The following is a 14,106-nucleotide window of genomic DNA, read 5'->3' on the forward strand; positions in this document are numbered from 1 at the left end:
CTTGGAAGTAGATTGCTTGTTTCATTGTTTAGATGGTACATTGGCTGAATGTAGTAGAATTAATTTGAAGTTTCTGTACGAATTGGAACGAAAGGGGAAAAGTGCATTAATTGACTGGTGTGTAAATGAAGGTTTACTTAGTAGACATTTTCCGGACATTCCGGAACTAAGTTTTTGACTCTTATTTTTGTGAATTTATGTGGCGACGCCGATATGCGGATGTAGTTCAGATAATTTTAGGAAGTTTTTGGATGCTGTTAAGGAATTTTGTATGCCACAGAACGAAGATGAACGGATTTCTAAATAAGGTAAGTGGATATTTGCTTTGTGTGGTGCTAAAATACATAACAGGTTTTTCCTTTTTTATGTTATTTTATTGTTTGGGTAAAAATGTAGTTTATTGAGATTATGTATTTTTGTTTGCTTCTACTGTAGAATTGGGTGCTCCTTTGACTTTTTAAGTGAAAATATATCGATGAGTACATGAAAAAACTTAAGGGAGTGCGTAAGGTATAGTTTGTGCAATTTTCTGGTGTTTTTCTAAGTGAAAATACGTTGACGTGTACATGGATAAAGGGAGTTCAGAATACCATTTTTATGCAATTCTGGGATTTTTTTTTAAGTAAAAATAGGTCGATGTGTACATGGATACCGAATTTTTGCAATTTTTTGTCTTGTTATTTTGGCTTTTGTGTAGCGATTTTTGCCGGCAAAAATCGCCGCTACACAAAGTCAAAATAACAAGTCAAAGAATTGCACAAACTCGGTATCCATGTACCGTCAAAAATCGCCAAGTTACCTAAAACCCTAAAATACACTTTTACCAAAATACGCACTCTAACACAGTTTTAAAACTAAAGAATCAAACAGAAAATTTTAGAGATAATATTATAAAGGTATTTATTTATTTACATAAGGCGCGTTTTCATATAAAAAATGAGGAAACTGAATAAAATACTTGTGTTTATATTATGTGTCTATAAAATATTAAACACAAAGAAAATTAGGCTAACGTAGCCAATAGAATAACCAAACAACACCCAATATTTCAGGTTCATGAGAAACAAAAGTCATAAGTGATTGAAAATGCATAGGCAGACAGCTAAGAAAGTACATAAGGAGAACTCACTCCTAATAAGAAAAATTATAATTCATTGAAGTACAAAAAGGCAACTGCCTGATTAAGCTTTTCTTATGTGTCAGTTATTATTAAATTGATTAGTTATTATTAGTCAGTTTGATTATTAAAACAATTCAAAACCAAAAATATGATCAGGTTTCGAAATAAATAAGCAGCCATTCGAGTGAAATCAATTGTTATTAAAATAATTCATTTCACCAATAAAATTAATTGTTATTAAAATAATTAATTTCAACAATAAGTTACTTTATTTGTTAAAACAAAACAAGTTAAGGGTAAAAAAAATTGTGACGAAAAGTTTATTTATTTACCGAAGTGGAGCTAAAAAAAAGTGTAGTCTCAAAATATGTAAGGAAATAAAATGTATCAAAAAAGCCGATGCCAATGGCAATGTACGAGTAAAGAACATTGGAAAGCAAAACAAACTGACAGGTGAAGCACATGGCATGGGTCTTACCGAATTTCTTCCAACTTCTGGAGGACTTAGACAGCTTCTAGACAGCTTATCTAGATAAATTCTTCTAAACCAAGGGTCCCCAAACGTTTTTTGCTTGTGGACCCATGAGTCCTTCCTTCAAGTACGAGGACCCCAGTATACGCATACGTAATATACCTAAATGAAATATTTATTAGTAGGATACTAAAAGTTAATAATAAACAGTTCGAATGTAATATAAAAAATGCAAACTATAAATGCTGAAAATTTTAATTCATAAAATTAAAACATATTTTTACTTGCAAAAACAGTTAAAAATTAAATGCACTATTTCAAACAACATATACAAATGTATATCTAAGGTTATTAAATAAGATTCCATTAAAAAGGTGAGCCCTACTAATGAAGTCTTCGTAGTTGGTGTTCAGCATATAAACATGTGGTTCATATTTGGGGAGAGTCAGACAAAGATCATCTCTTTCTACTATATCAAGTTGATTACGATTTTTTTAACAGCTGTATTACACGACTAATGTAATGGGAAAACACTGACATGTAGTATTTTAGATTCCAGAAAATACGAGTATCTTCTAACCGCGAATTTCTGGAATTTCTATGGTCTTAGTTTACCTTATTATTATTATTAAATTATTTTATTAATAATATTTTATCATGTACTCCTTAGTCCCTATTATGGACCACCGAAATACTTTTTTTTTTCCTTGTGGAAAGCTTCTGTAGCTCCCTGTTAATAAGCGCCGTTTGTTCTAGACGGTGTTTCAAAGTGAACGGAGAAAAATAAAGAGCGCTCAGTGCTCAAAATTAAGCCAGAGAAATCAACCGTCTAAATTTTAAGAAGCATTCGTATTATAGTATTTATAAAATCTGTTTCGTTTGATCTAGCGTCGACAGCCGGGACGATGTTTCATGGAGCTTTAAGTAAAGCCTTAAGTTCCAATCATGTTGCAGCCAGCGGGCTTTTCTTTATTTCTTCCTATATTACAATTTTTTTTAATGTTATTTTATTTGAAAGAAAATTTATTCACGAAAAATTTTTTAAAAAAAATACGCAAAAATAGTATATATTTCAAGAATTTCGTGCAAAACGCCACTTGTCATTTATTTTGTCCTAACTCAAAGCTGATTTATCATAAAAGTATTCAAATATAACTCTGAAAAAGAGACCCTGAATAAATGATAGTTTACTAGAGTTTAAATCTTCATTCATAACATGTTTGTGAAACACAAAGGTACAATGAAGGAAATTGGGTTTTCTCTTAATTTTACGAACAATATACGGAAGAGATTTTCATGAACGGAAATTTCTCTTTTCCCATGAAATTTTAAAGAGAAAAGTTTCGAAAAGAAATTTAAATTGCAATAAGCCATCGTTTATTCGTTATTATGTATGTCAGTGTTTTAAGTCGTGAGCGTTTTTATGATAATTATCAATTATTAATCATAAATAAATTTGTAAAATAAATAAATAAATTGGAAGAAAATAAATGAAAAATTGCTTTCAGAACCAAATTTTTATAGTACATAACTTTTTACGTTGTTTCTTTAAAACTAGTTTTTTTGAATAGTTTCTCTCAAACAAACTGGACCTTGGTTTAAAAAAATCAAAAGCTTGTTTTGAGAGCAACATTATATGGACTTCGAACTTCTCAACTGTTAATCCATGCAATATCATCAAACTATCGATGTTTTAATCAAAAGAATTATCACTGAAGAATACATAATATGAACGCTAATTTTAAGCATCGATCAACTAGCATCAATTTTTTTCCCCTTCGGAGCTTTAAAAATTCAAACTTGTTTAAGATGTGACTTGGTAATATCTTAGTTTCCCAGAAACTCCAAAATTAAACCATAATTATTTAATTTTATAAGTAAATGCATTATCACATACTACAGTATTTACAATATATTCAAGTGTGTCAAAAGAATTTAATGGACCGTCTTACTTAGCGGGAACAGAAGAGTTAATGTCATAAGTCCACAAGAAATTACTTGACAAATGTCCGAACCTGCAAATCAGCAGAGCTAGCCCATAATAAGCAAGATAATTGGTGTACAAATAGTTGCTTATTTGTTTCATAAACATTTTCTAAGTTTTGCCCTTTATTTTGATTTGAATTTACCATTACGCCTTTTCGAGTTTGTATATCACAAATTTTCTTTCCGTTTCACAGGAAATTTATTTTGAGTACAGCCGGAGCTGGATTAATCATTAAACTAAATAAGTGCGTATTTAGGGCATCAAGGGAAGGCGGCATCACAAAAAGGTACTTAGGTAACTCAAGAAGGAGGCCATCACAAAAATTTCCCATTTCTGGTTTTAGTATGGAATTCATGGTGCACTTAAACAAAGACAGAGAGAAAGAAAATGGGGGGAAAAAAACTAGTATAAATGGTCCATGGGAAGGGCATAAAATCTTTTAAATGCTTAAGGCCTCTAAAAATCTTAATCCGGTATTGGATACAGGAGAAAAAATGTTCATGCTCAAAGACACATTTCATTTCTATCAGACATAAACACTTTTGTACTACATTAATGCTAAATGGCAAAGAATATCAACAGTTTATATATATGTGCATATTGATGTATTTTAGATATAATAGACAAAATAGCAACTAGCTTTTGGAATACTTTTGCGACGTAGTAGTAGTAGACAAAGTAAGAGCCAGCCATTTGAAAGCTATTAGCCATAATTTTTTAAAACTTGAAATTCTTTGTGGTATTGCCGTTTCGCAGGATAAATCCAGTGTTAACTAAACAGGAAGTTTTTGCCTAAGAACTATTATTATAATGAAAGCATATTCACAACGGCCACTTTTTTCAAAACCCAGTGAAACCTTTCATTGTTTGTAGCTCAACACACCTCTACATTCGCTGCTAGAGATAGGACAAATGCTCCGCCTTCTCTCTCCGTGTTGATCTCAGTTCGATAAACAAACTTCAAATATGCCTCCAAACGCGCAAGATGAAAGAAGGAAAAGAGGTTTTTTTTCGGCCGCTCTATTAATTTTTGCTACAGACCGCATATTTTTAATATAGTTAATTCCTTTACGGAATAATAAAATGAACTGTTTAAAAACAAAATGAACATTTTAATATTATTTTGACCCCTTTCGGTAATAAGAAGGTTATAATACTAGGGTATTTGCTGTGCATATGCCGCGATTTCCATTCATTGATTTCGTTAGCATTTATTTGTAAAAGGGATAAAGACATTTGGTGAAGAAATCTAAAAGAATAACCTATGCATGATTTACATTCAGCGGTAACTCAGCTCCGGTATTTCTGAGTCATTAAGTAAAATCTTAATTTGTCGTTAATTTAATTTCAGTTTATATTTTTTTTTTAATTTATTTCTTCACATTTCATTTAATTCGATTATTGCTTATAATTTTTTTCAGTTATTAAGCTTTCCCAATGGCCTGCTTAGATTCTGGCACTTCTGATTTTAGAAATTAAGCCTTTGGTCAATGACTGAGTTAGAGGAGTTAATGAATTTTAGGTCGGTTCTAACTTTCGGGATGAGAAGACACTTTCTGCCGGTATCCTTTGTAACCAACCTAGTATCCCTTCCATTTCATAGTTTTGCGTACACTTATTGCTGTTGTGATTTATCTCAATTGTCTGAGAGTAACATCAGAGGAAGCCCACAAAATTCATCGTGGCTGGGAGTGCAAGATTGCTCCTGTCGTTGGCAAGAGCCTTCAGCACCAAGCAGGTGACAGCACGACTTTACTCAGTTCCATCCCCAATTTTGATGGATATTATAAGTTACCCGTCATCTACACATCTCTGAACATTGCGGATTCTTCACATATCCACATACGATATACTATGTTCTCGGCACGAAGAAAGAAACTACGCTTCCATTCCAAGGTAACCAAAAAATATATTTACACTTTTTACTCAATATAACATTATTTCAGGGTCACATGAAGCACTTCTACGTTCTTAATATCAGCGTTCTGTTAAACCGCCCATTCAAGAAGAACAATGGAATATAACGGCTACATTTCAGTTCAAAAACGTTTCACGTATCACAACCCCCTGCACGCTGCTACTCCATCGCCCAAGCTTCTCTTCCTCCGTTGGTTGCCAGATTCCCCTCTCTTTTCCGCTCGGGGTAGTTGGCCTTGCCAAACTTTCCGTTAAGGCTAGGTCTGGAGCTTTTCAAATCGAGCATATGCATAAAGATAGCATCCAGGGGGCACAAATCCCATGATCTCCCTCTCCTCTTCCCCTACCATCAACCTCTCGAGAGGACATTCAGTTCACCGCATATTTAGAGTACCCCATGCTACAGAGACACTATACATTTACAAAATCCATGCCTTCTCCGGGATTCCAACTCGGGCCCTTATATGGCAGTCAGCGTCGTAACCGCTATCTGAGTTGGACGGCTATTCTAATTGTTTTAGCCTAAATTTAGCTTAGAAATGAGAAACAATGTTTTAATATTATGTATGTTGTTATTTTTATAATTAACAGACAGTTTGGCTAAGATGTTGGCATTTTCATTGCCCATGATAGTCTGCATAGTCCGGTGCCAACGACAGGCATGGACATACGTGCTTTGGAATTGCTGGCACCTATTAATTTTGTAAAACTCTCAGATTTCTGTAGTGCTGCCACTGCTGCTAAGCTGGAAGCTGATCCGGAATATAGGAAAACATGCCTTAACAACGATATAGCTTATTGTTGTCTGTCTTCAGGGCTATAAGTTCTGCCTTTAAAGACTGAGTTGAGGAACCTGCTTTTCCATTGTTATATGAAGTATGCAGTAACTGTGATAAAATGACTATTTGTGCCACTGTCCTTCGGAATCATCGGTAAAAATGCCCAATTGAGCTGTCAGCATGCTATGTTATTGCCTACGTTGAGATGAGCATGTTGAAAGGGCTGTGAAGTGAATCTTTGTTCACAAAGTGAGCGACCTCGGGAAATGTCGTGTATTTTAATTTTACTATCATCAGTATATCCAGAAGATTTTCAGTTTAACATAATTTAAGTACCCCGATGCTGCGAAGACGGCCTAGACGCAAACACTCATACTTTATCCGAGACTCGAACCTGAACCTATGGGAATGGAATTCCGTCAGCCAGAGTTAATTACTACATTCTTTGAGATAGCTCTCATTTTGAAAAACTGATTTCGATTTTTTGAGGGATTTGCACGCTTCGTATTGCAATTATTTGAATTTGCCACTTTATTAAGGTGTTAAAAGGTATCATAAAAGGTAAACAATATTGAATAAACAGCAGATTAATTAAACAGCAAAATAACGAACTGAATTCTAGTTTTTATTATAATTTTTTTAACTAAAATGTTTAACTAAATATTTTAACTTTTAAATGCTTAAAGTTTTGGCTATAGTAATTCATTCACTTCTAAAAACTTTTTCTTTCTTAATATTCTGAGCATTTTTTTACTTCACGGACTCACTGCTGTGTGCCGCAAGCATTAAATTGCTTTATTTTATGCTTTAATGATTATTCCTGAATCTTGATAAGAATTCTTATCAGCAGTATTATCTTGTTTTTCTAAACGGCTGTCTTCGAAACTAGATAATACATGTTCTCATTTTAATTTTTAATTGGCTGCTTCTGAGACACGAAAGTTTTATTTCCTGTACTTGTCAACTGAAACAATTCCAAGCCACATTTTTCTTTTTTAGCCTCATATATATATATATATATATATATTTTCCCCCTGTTATCAGGTATTTTCTCCCTCCTTTCCGCGTGCCTTCGCGGTGCAATTGGAAGTACATCTGACACGTAATCAGGAGGTCCGGTATTCGAATTTCGGCGAAAGCATTGTGGATTTCTTCAGTTTCCTTTTATTGAAAACTCCTGCTGACTGTTCAAAGTTAAATAAATTGGAATGGTATTTTGAATTATTAAGCATATTTTACTGTCGAATCACACATGCTTTCTAATTGTCATTATACATGTTCGCTAAGGTTATTGTCTCACATATGTGCTTGAATCTCCAAGCACAGGTAACTCATGCTTAACCCCTACTGTCATTCGAATGCAATATGCAGTTTTTATGATACCGTTATCATCATTATGCGTTTCAATTTAGCCAATATCTTTGTTTAAAAAGATGAAAGTTGTGTCATTTCCCGATTAGCGATGGGGTTCTTCGCATATGCTTTCAAGCTGACAAAAATGTAACATACTTACAGGAATCAAAATAATCGACAATAAAAGAGCTTAAGACCAAATCTGTTAATGACAGTTAAAATTTTAACTTGTTTACTAAAGCAACTTTAATTTCTTTAAAAGAGAATTCCAGAAAATTTCACATTTCGGATTACTCATACTTGTGAATTAGCTTTTGATGGTAAGTAAGTCAAATAAAACAAAGTGTCTACTCTTTAAAGGCATTGATATCATGATAAATGCTTCATGATGAATACTTTATTTATAACATGCCAGTTGACAATCTCTTTGTTTGTTTGGCTGTCCGATTGCATGATATGTTCCTTCATAAGGAATACCATCACCAACACTGCATTATAAAGTCGATAGGAGGTTATACAGGATGTCCCTTCTCAACTTTGCCTATTTATCCTATTTGAAATATGTCATTGGAATAGGTTCAGAAATCCTTTATTTGAATTATATTAAACACAGGAATTTAATTCTGTATCCATCTAGTTTTAAATTCTTTTTGCTCTATTCCTTCCACTTCGCCATACGTTAGAATATAATTTTCCCTCTTTAGATTTTGTGATGTAACTAGTACATTTCAAATGAGCGAAAATGTTTTATTTACCAAGATACAGAAGTACATATAGATTAAATGGCCATTATATTTAATAAATATATGTTATCTCGTTGTTTATTAATAGGCAAATTATTATTGTTATATTTAATAATAAACAAGGAAACGCTTTTACTGGTTTCGATACGCATCCATGACGTTAGCGCTTTAGCTTTCGCACCTTTTTAAGACACGTGATTTCAATCTCATTGTAACTAGTCTCTGTAAAGTCTTTTTTATTATATCTTGAGTTTACTGAAGATATAAAAAGTCTGAGGTTTAACAAATCCTGTCCTCAAAATTATGAAATCCATCCTCGTTTGAGAACTCTGTACTATATATAACAGTTTTATTTTTATTGCCATATCAATGATTCATATTTTACTTTTCTGAGTGCAGTACCATGCTTTTCTAAGGGTGGTCCTCCTAGTGGTCTAAGCCAAACTATTGATTTAAAATGCATCGTTGCGGAGTTATAATTTCCCCCCTCCTCTCTTGTCTTCCTCTTTTTGAACCTTCAAGATACAAACAGTACTGGAAAATATCATTTTCAAGAGCTACACAATTGTCTTTCCATTCCATTAACGCTATTTTATTTCTCCATTAAATCTAAAATTATATGAGGCTTGAAGTATTTTTCGATTTCACTTCAGCTCGTTTTATACCGCACTTTCAGTTTTTGCTCTCTTATAGTCCCTACACTTCGAAAACTTTTTTCTTCAAGAGTATAAATTAAAGAATACCTATGGAAATCGTTATTAAAATACTGTACGTTTTGATAGATAACATTAATACACATAGCCATTAAATATATATACACTTAACACATTAAACAGATATACACTCAGCACATTAACGCCCACGTAACACATTAAATAGATTTACACTTAACACATTAAATAAATATACCTATAACACACTAAATAGATATACCTATAACACATTAAAATATGCCATCAACTGGGATAGTGGTTAGTGACTTTGAATACTGTACCCAAGGTCACGAGTTCGAATTCCGGAGAAGACATGGATATTTGTAAATGTATTGTATCTGTGCGGCATTAGGCGTACTATAAATATGCGGCGAGCCGAAAGTCCTCTCGAAAGGTTGACTGGTAGTGGAAGAAGGGTAGTGTACTCTCGGACCTGTCCCCCCTCCCGGAGTGCTCTCCGTTAAAATTGGGGGTGGGGTGGAACTGAGCAAAGTCATACTGTCACTTGCATGATTCTCAAGGCTCTTGCCAACGAGCGGCGCAATCTTGCACTCCTTTCTACGAGGAATTTCGGGGGCTTGTTCTGATGTTACGATCAGACAAGTGAGATAAGCCACTACAACGGCACACAACATGTAAGCGTAAGAGATCGCTGAGCAGGACTGTTTCGACTTCTGGTTAAAACTAGTGCTGAGAGAAATTCATTTCTCGGAAAGATTCCTTTTATAATCACGATTCTCTGTATATTATAATCCTATTAAAAAACAAATGGTCTACAAAATTTCAAGCAGGTGCCTCCTGCTCTAAATGCAGTTAACTGGACTAGAATTTATTATTTTTAAAGCAAAATGTCAAAGATTACGTTAAAAACGAAATTTCATTTGACATGCTTAAACATACATTGCCTTTGAAACATATAATTAACAACTCATAATGATATAAAAGTAGAATTTTTAAAGCTAATAAAATTATAGTTGGAAAAAATGACTTCGAAAAGAAGTTTGGAACTTGTTAAAAACGTAATTAAAACAACTACAAAAAAATACCGTGAAATGGTTTGACAGGACAGAAAATATTATTAATCTCATAGAAGGATGTAAGGTCTTATTGTATATTGAACAACAAAACCTCCGGACAGAATTTTAAAAATACTTTCCATTGCAGATGGAGGAAGCAGCATATTTCGACATTTAAAAAGCTCGGCATCCCAGGACCTAAACCAAATTTATTGTTTGGAAATCTTCTCGAGTTGTACGAGAAAGTAAGAAAATTATTTATTAGAAAACGGTTTATAAACAGTTTTAAAATGAAATCTTTATACTTTCTTTCTGGCTCTGTGTTTCAGGGTCCTATCAAATGTCATGAAGAATGGGTCAAAAAATATGGGAGAGTTTTAGGGTAGGTATTCTATGAAGATTTTTTTTTTTGTTTTACTTCGATTTTTATATTTTTCCAAAGATATTCAAGTAGGGCTCGGCCCACAGCGGTAAAGTCGCTGAACACTGGTAGTTCGGTCCGAGGTTCGAATCCTGCAAACGGGGTGGCTGTATGAGCAGTTTCGTGGTTTTCCCCATGTGCAACGTGTATACAAGCCAGTTTCTCTCAGAAAGTCCTCCACGAAGGCATCCCTGTTCTTAATCAGATAGCTCTCGAGTGCTTTGCCATAACCCAACAAACCAATCAAGTAAGTCTTCCATTTCCACTTTTTTAAATTGATATATCATATCCTCACATACAGTATTTATTCATTAAAAACTTTAATGCATAATTACTGAATATATGAAGGTCATCTAAAAAGCAAAAGAATTATTTTTGTAACCAGTTTTCAACTTTAAGTAAATTATATTTTAAAGAAAATAAGTTGGAATATCTTAGTAAGCGTTATTACTAATCATCTTTCAGCAGCTTCACTATATCGTGTTGTAAATATTTAGTTCTAAAACTAACTGGAGGTACTGTACGCCACGGAGCAGGCTTCCGTCCTAGAAATCCATGCGGAATGATACCTGTTCGGTGGAAGAAGCTCAGGGTAGGACCGACAGACGTAAATTTATTCTTTGTCACTGAAGAGTTTCAAGAACAGGGTAGGTTATTGTTGCTTAGTCACCTTGCATAGGAATGCTACGATTATTCGACGGGGATTACGTTAGACAATAATATGCCTTCGTGTTTGAATCACTAAATGAGTCCGTAGTCATAGTAAAAGTAGAAGTGGAAGAGTATAAAGTTCCAGGAAAATGCCATCATGGCTTTGTGGATATTTCCGTGGAATTGTATGTATTCATATTGGTATTCTAATTATCTATATATATGTGTGTGTGTGTAATAAGTCTGCGGTTCGATGACATGATATGAATGATTTCGAACTTAGTAGTGACATAATAGATGCGTAGTGAAGAAACTTGGCAAGGCAGACATGGCCGGATTCAAGGCAATTTTATTATTGAGGAAAGCAATTCTGGATTCGCAATATTTAGTTCACATCCGGACGGGCGTCTTATGCTTGTCAGCTCAGCACATACTCCGTGAGCAAAGAAAGTAGCCGAAAAGCGCGTTGCCAGGAGCAATAAGTGAAAGTGTCGGAAATTCAGAGGAAGAAGGGAAGGAGTCAAAAGTTTCAGTTCGAGTTAAAAAAGTTTTGGTTTACAATTATTTAGTGACTGGGCAAGAGGTATCTGCATTAAGCGTTACGTAGGATAGCGTGATTAATTTGTTTGAAGTTTGCTTTCATATTTTTTATCTTACATACCTGAAATTTCTCAACAATATTTCTTTTATCTCTTCTTTCATTCACTTGTACTAAATGTTAATTTTACGAATATTTCTTACAGCTACTATTATGGCATGACACCAGCATTATTAGTGACTGATCCTCAGCTTTTGAAAAAGATATTTATCAAAGATTTTCCGAAGTTTATAAATCGAGAGGTAAAATTATACTATTTTATTTTGGATGATAGTTTTAAATCAGAAATATTAACATCGTTGTTACATTTTTTAACGTTTTACTTATGATACCAGAAATTTCAGATGATGGTCACTATGTTTAAACACATTTACAAGCAAATTACCCAATTATACCCTCGAACTTTAAAGATGGTAGAAAGAAGATGTCATACCATTTGAAGTTTATCGTACTTCTTAATATTTATTGCCTGTGCATGGTGGAACTCTGAAAATTATCTAATGCTGCTAATTTTGTCAGCGTTCGATCCTCGACGGTACCCTGCATAGACTTATTCTTATTCATGTGTGTTGTAAATATGCGCCATGGTCCATAATAAATATTTACGAGTAGTTAATGATCATTAGTTATCCAAATAACCTAACAACTTATAAGGCTTCAGAATGCTAATAATGAAAAGAAATCGAGGACAAATAAACATGAAGTTGCGTCATGAGAAACCCATAGGCCATGAGTTAAAATGAATTGCGCAGTAAAATATTTTAAAATAAAACAAAATGATAAAATATATGTATATAAATATATACAAGACTCAGAAGAAAAACTGTCCACGTACCCTTTTTGATTCGAAGTTGAATGGTTCACTTAACTTACCTCTGTACTAAATAAGGCACGACCATTCCATCTTCATGATATTATTATTGCTCCCAAATGCATTATGTCAAGTGCCTCTTTATTCCCCAAAAATTACAGCAGCATTTATTTCCGGTTATTTTTGATGTTGTCGGTACGAAAGGCTTCCATTACCTGCTCTGTCAAAGGCCATCGATATGAATATGCTTTATAAATCACATTACACAGACACTGCAAAAGCGCCAGTGTCTCGATATCACTATTTTCTTGTGAAATGGAGATCTACCGTATGCTATAACCTCGGAGTAGCCGATAATTAACATTTATTTTGGAAATGAAATAATAATCAGACCCCATTTTTCTGTAACATGGCTAGCACATTCACCAACCCTGAAATCGTGCGTTTGGAGAGATCTAAATGAATTTTAATTTGATGGAGAATTTAGAAATTTAACGAAACTGACAATTAGTAACATGCATCACATACGCAGCCTCTCTAGAGAAATGCTCAGGTCTGTTGTGTGGAAAGCTATTTTGAAGCTGTAGCTTGTACTAGAAGGCGAAGGACAGCATATTGAACATTTTTGATGTCACGTGTGATGTTCCTTTCTCTCACTTCTGTGCTCCACTTTGTTTTCTCCTTTCGCTTCAACGAAATTTGTCAGCAACGACACTACTCGATTATCATTCAGTCATACTGTACGATTTTGTTTGCTTCATAAAACAATGCATCAAAACACCCTCTCTCGATTATACTCAATGTTTTCGAAGGCACAAGTGAGCATTTTGCCGCTCTATTATTTCGTACAGTTGCAGCTGCAAACAATTATTTTTCTTTCAAACGAACAAGTAACCCATGAGCTGTGAAAAAATTTTCCAAGTATATCCTGTGAAATTTCGGGTTTTCCGTTATCGAAAGTAAGTTTTCCACCACACACTGAGAAAGAGGTTCCGTGCACTTTACTTGAGCCCCTTGATATGGAATAATATTTTTACATAGTTTGTGCAAATGTAAATAATTTTAGTGAAATTATATGTAAAACTGTAGTATCTTTCGTATAATATAATATGAAAATCTAAAGAAGCGAAGCTTTACCGGAAAAATAAGAATACGGCAACTCTATTTAACATTGAGTAAATGGTTATCTCGCTAAATTAGCAAAATATCGCCAAGGGGGCTATAGTTTTGGCATGGAGGTAGGAAGTAAGGAGAGGCCCTAACCGGTTTCCCCCAAGGCTGCTTCGAAGCACTGGTGATCTCTTCCCGGTGACCAAAACATTGAATGTTTTACCATTAAGATCAATGGGATTTGACACGATCGGACGTAAATATTTTGTAATTACGTCTTAGATATACATATAAATGTACATAACTTCTTTTTCTGCAATATTTCAGAGTCCTAAGTATGGGAAAAGAATACATTTTTGAGCAACATTTCATTTTGTACGAAATTAAATGCTATACTTTTCACTGAACAGTTTGC

General features: G+C 33.9%; 1 protein-coding gene across 3 annotated transcripts in view; it reads left to right on the top strand.

Moving 5' to 3' along the window:
• Window positions 1-14,106, top strand: part of LOC118197729 (cytochrome P450 3A8-like) — a 63,597-nt gene that overhangs the window by 1,623 nt on the left and 47,868 nt on the right. For 2 of the 3 annotated variants that reach the window (XM_085809648.1, XM_035369267.2), the window contains exons 2-4: window positions 10,249-10,345; window positions 10,430-10,482; window positions 11,916-12,012. In XM_085809648.1, coding sequence (XP_085665774.1) covers window positions 10,249-10,345; window positions 10,430-10,482; window positions 11,916-12,012 — 247 coding nt within the window. The remainder of the gene's footprint in view (window positions 1-10,248; window positions 10,346-10,429; window positions 10,483-11,915; window positions 12,013-14,106) is intronic. The other variant, XM_085809649.1, reaches the window with a different exon arrangement.

Source organism: Stegodyphus dumicola, chromosome X2 (assembly GCF_044657685.1).
Source record: "Stegodyphus dumicola isolate Sdum_Otavi_A_Nest chromosome X2, ASM4465768v1".
In the NCBI taxonomy this organism is placed as follows: domain Eukaryota; kingdom Metazoa; phylum Arthropoda; class Arachnida; order Araneae; family Eresidae; genus Stegodyphus; species Stegodyphus dumicola.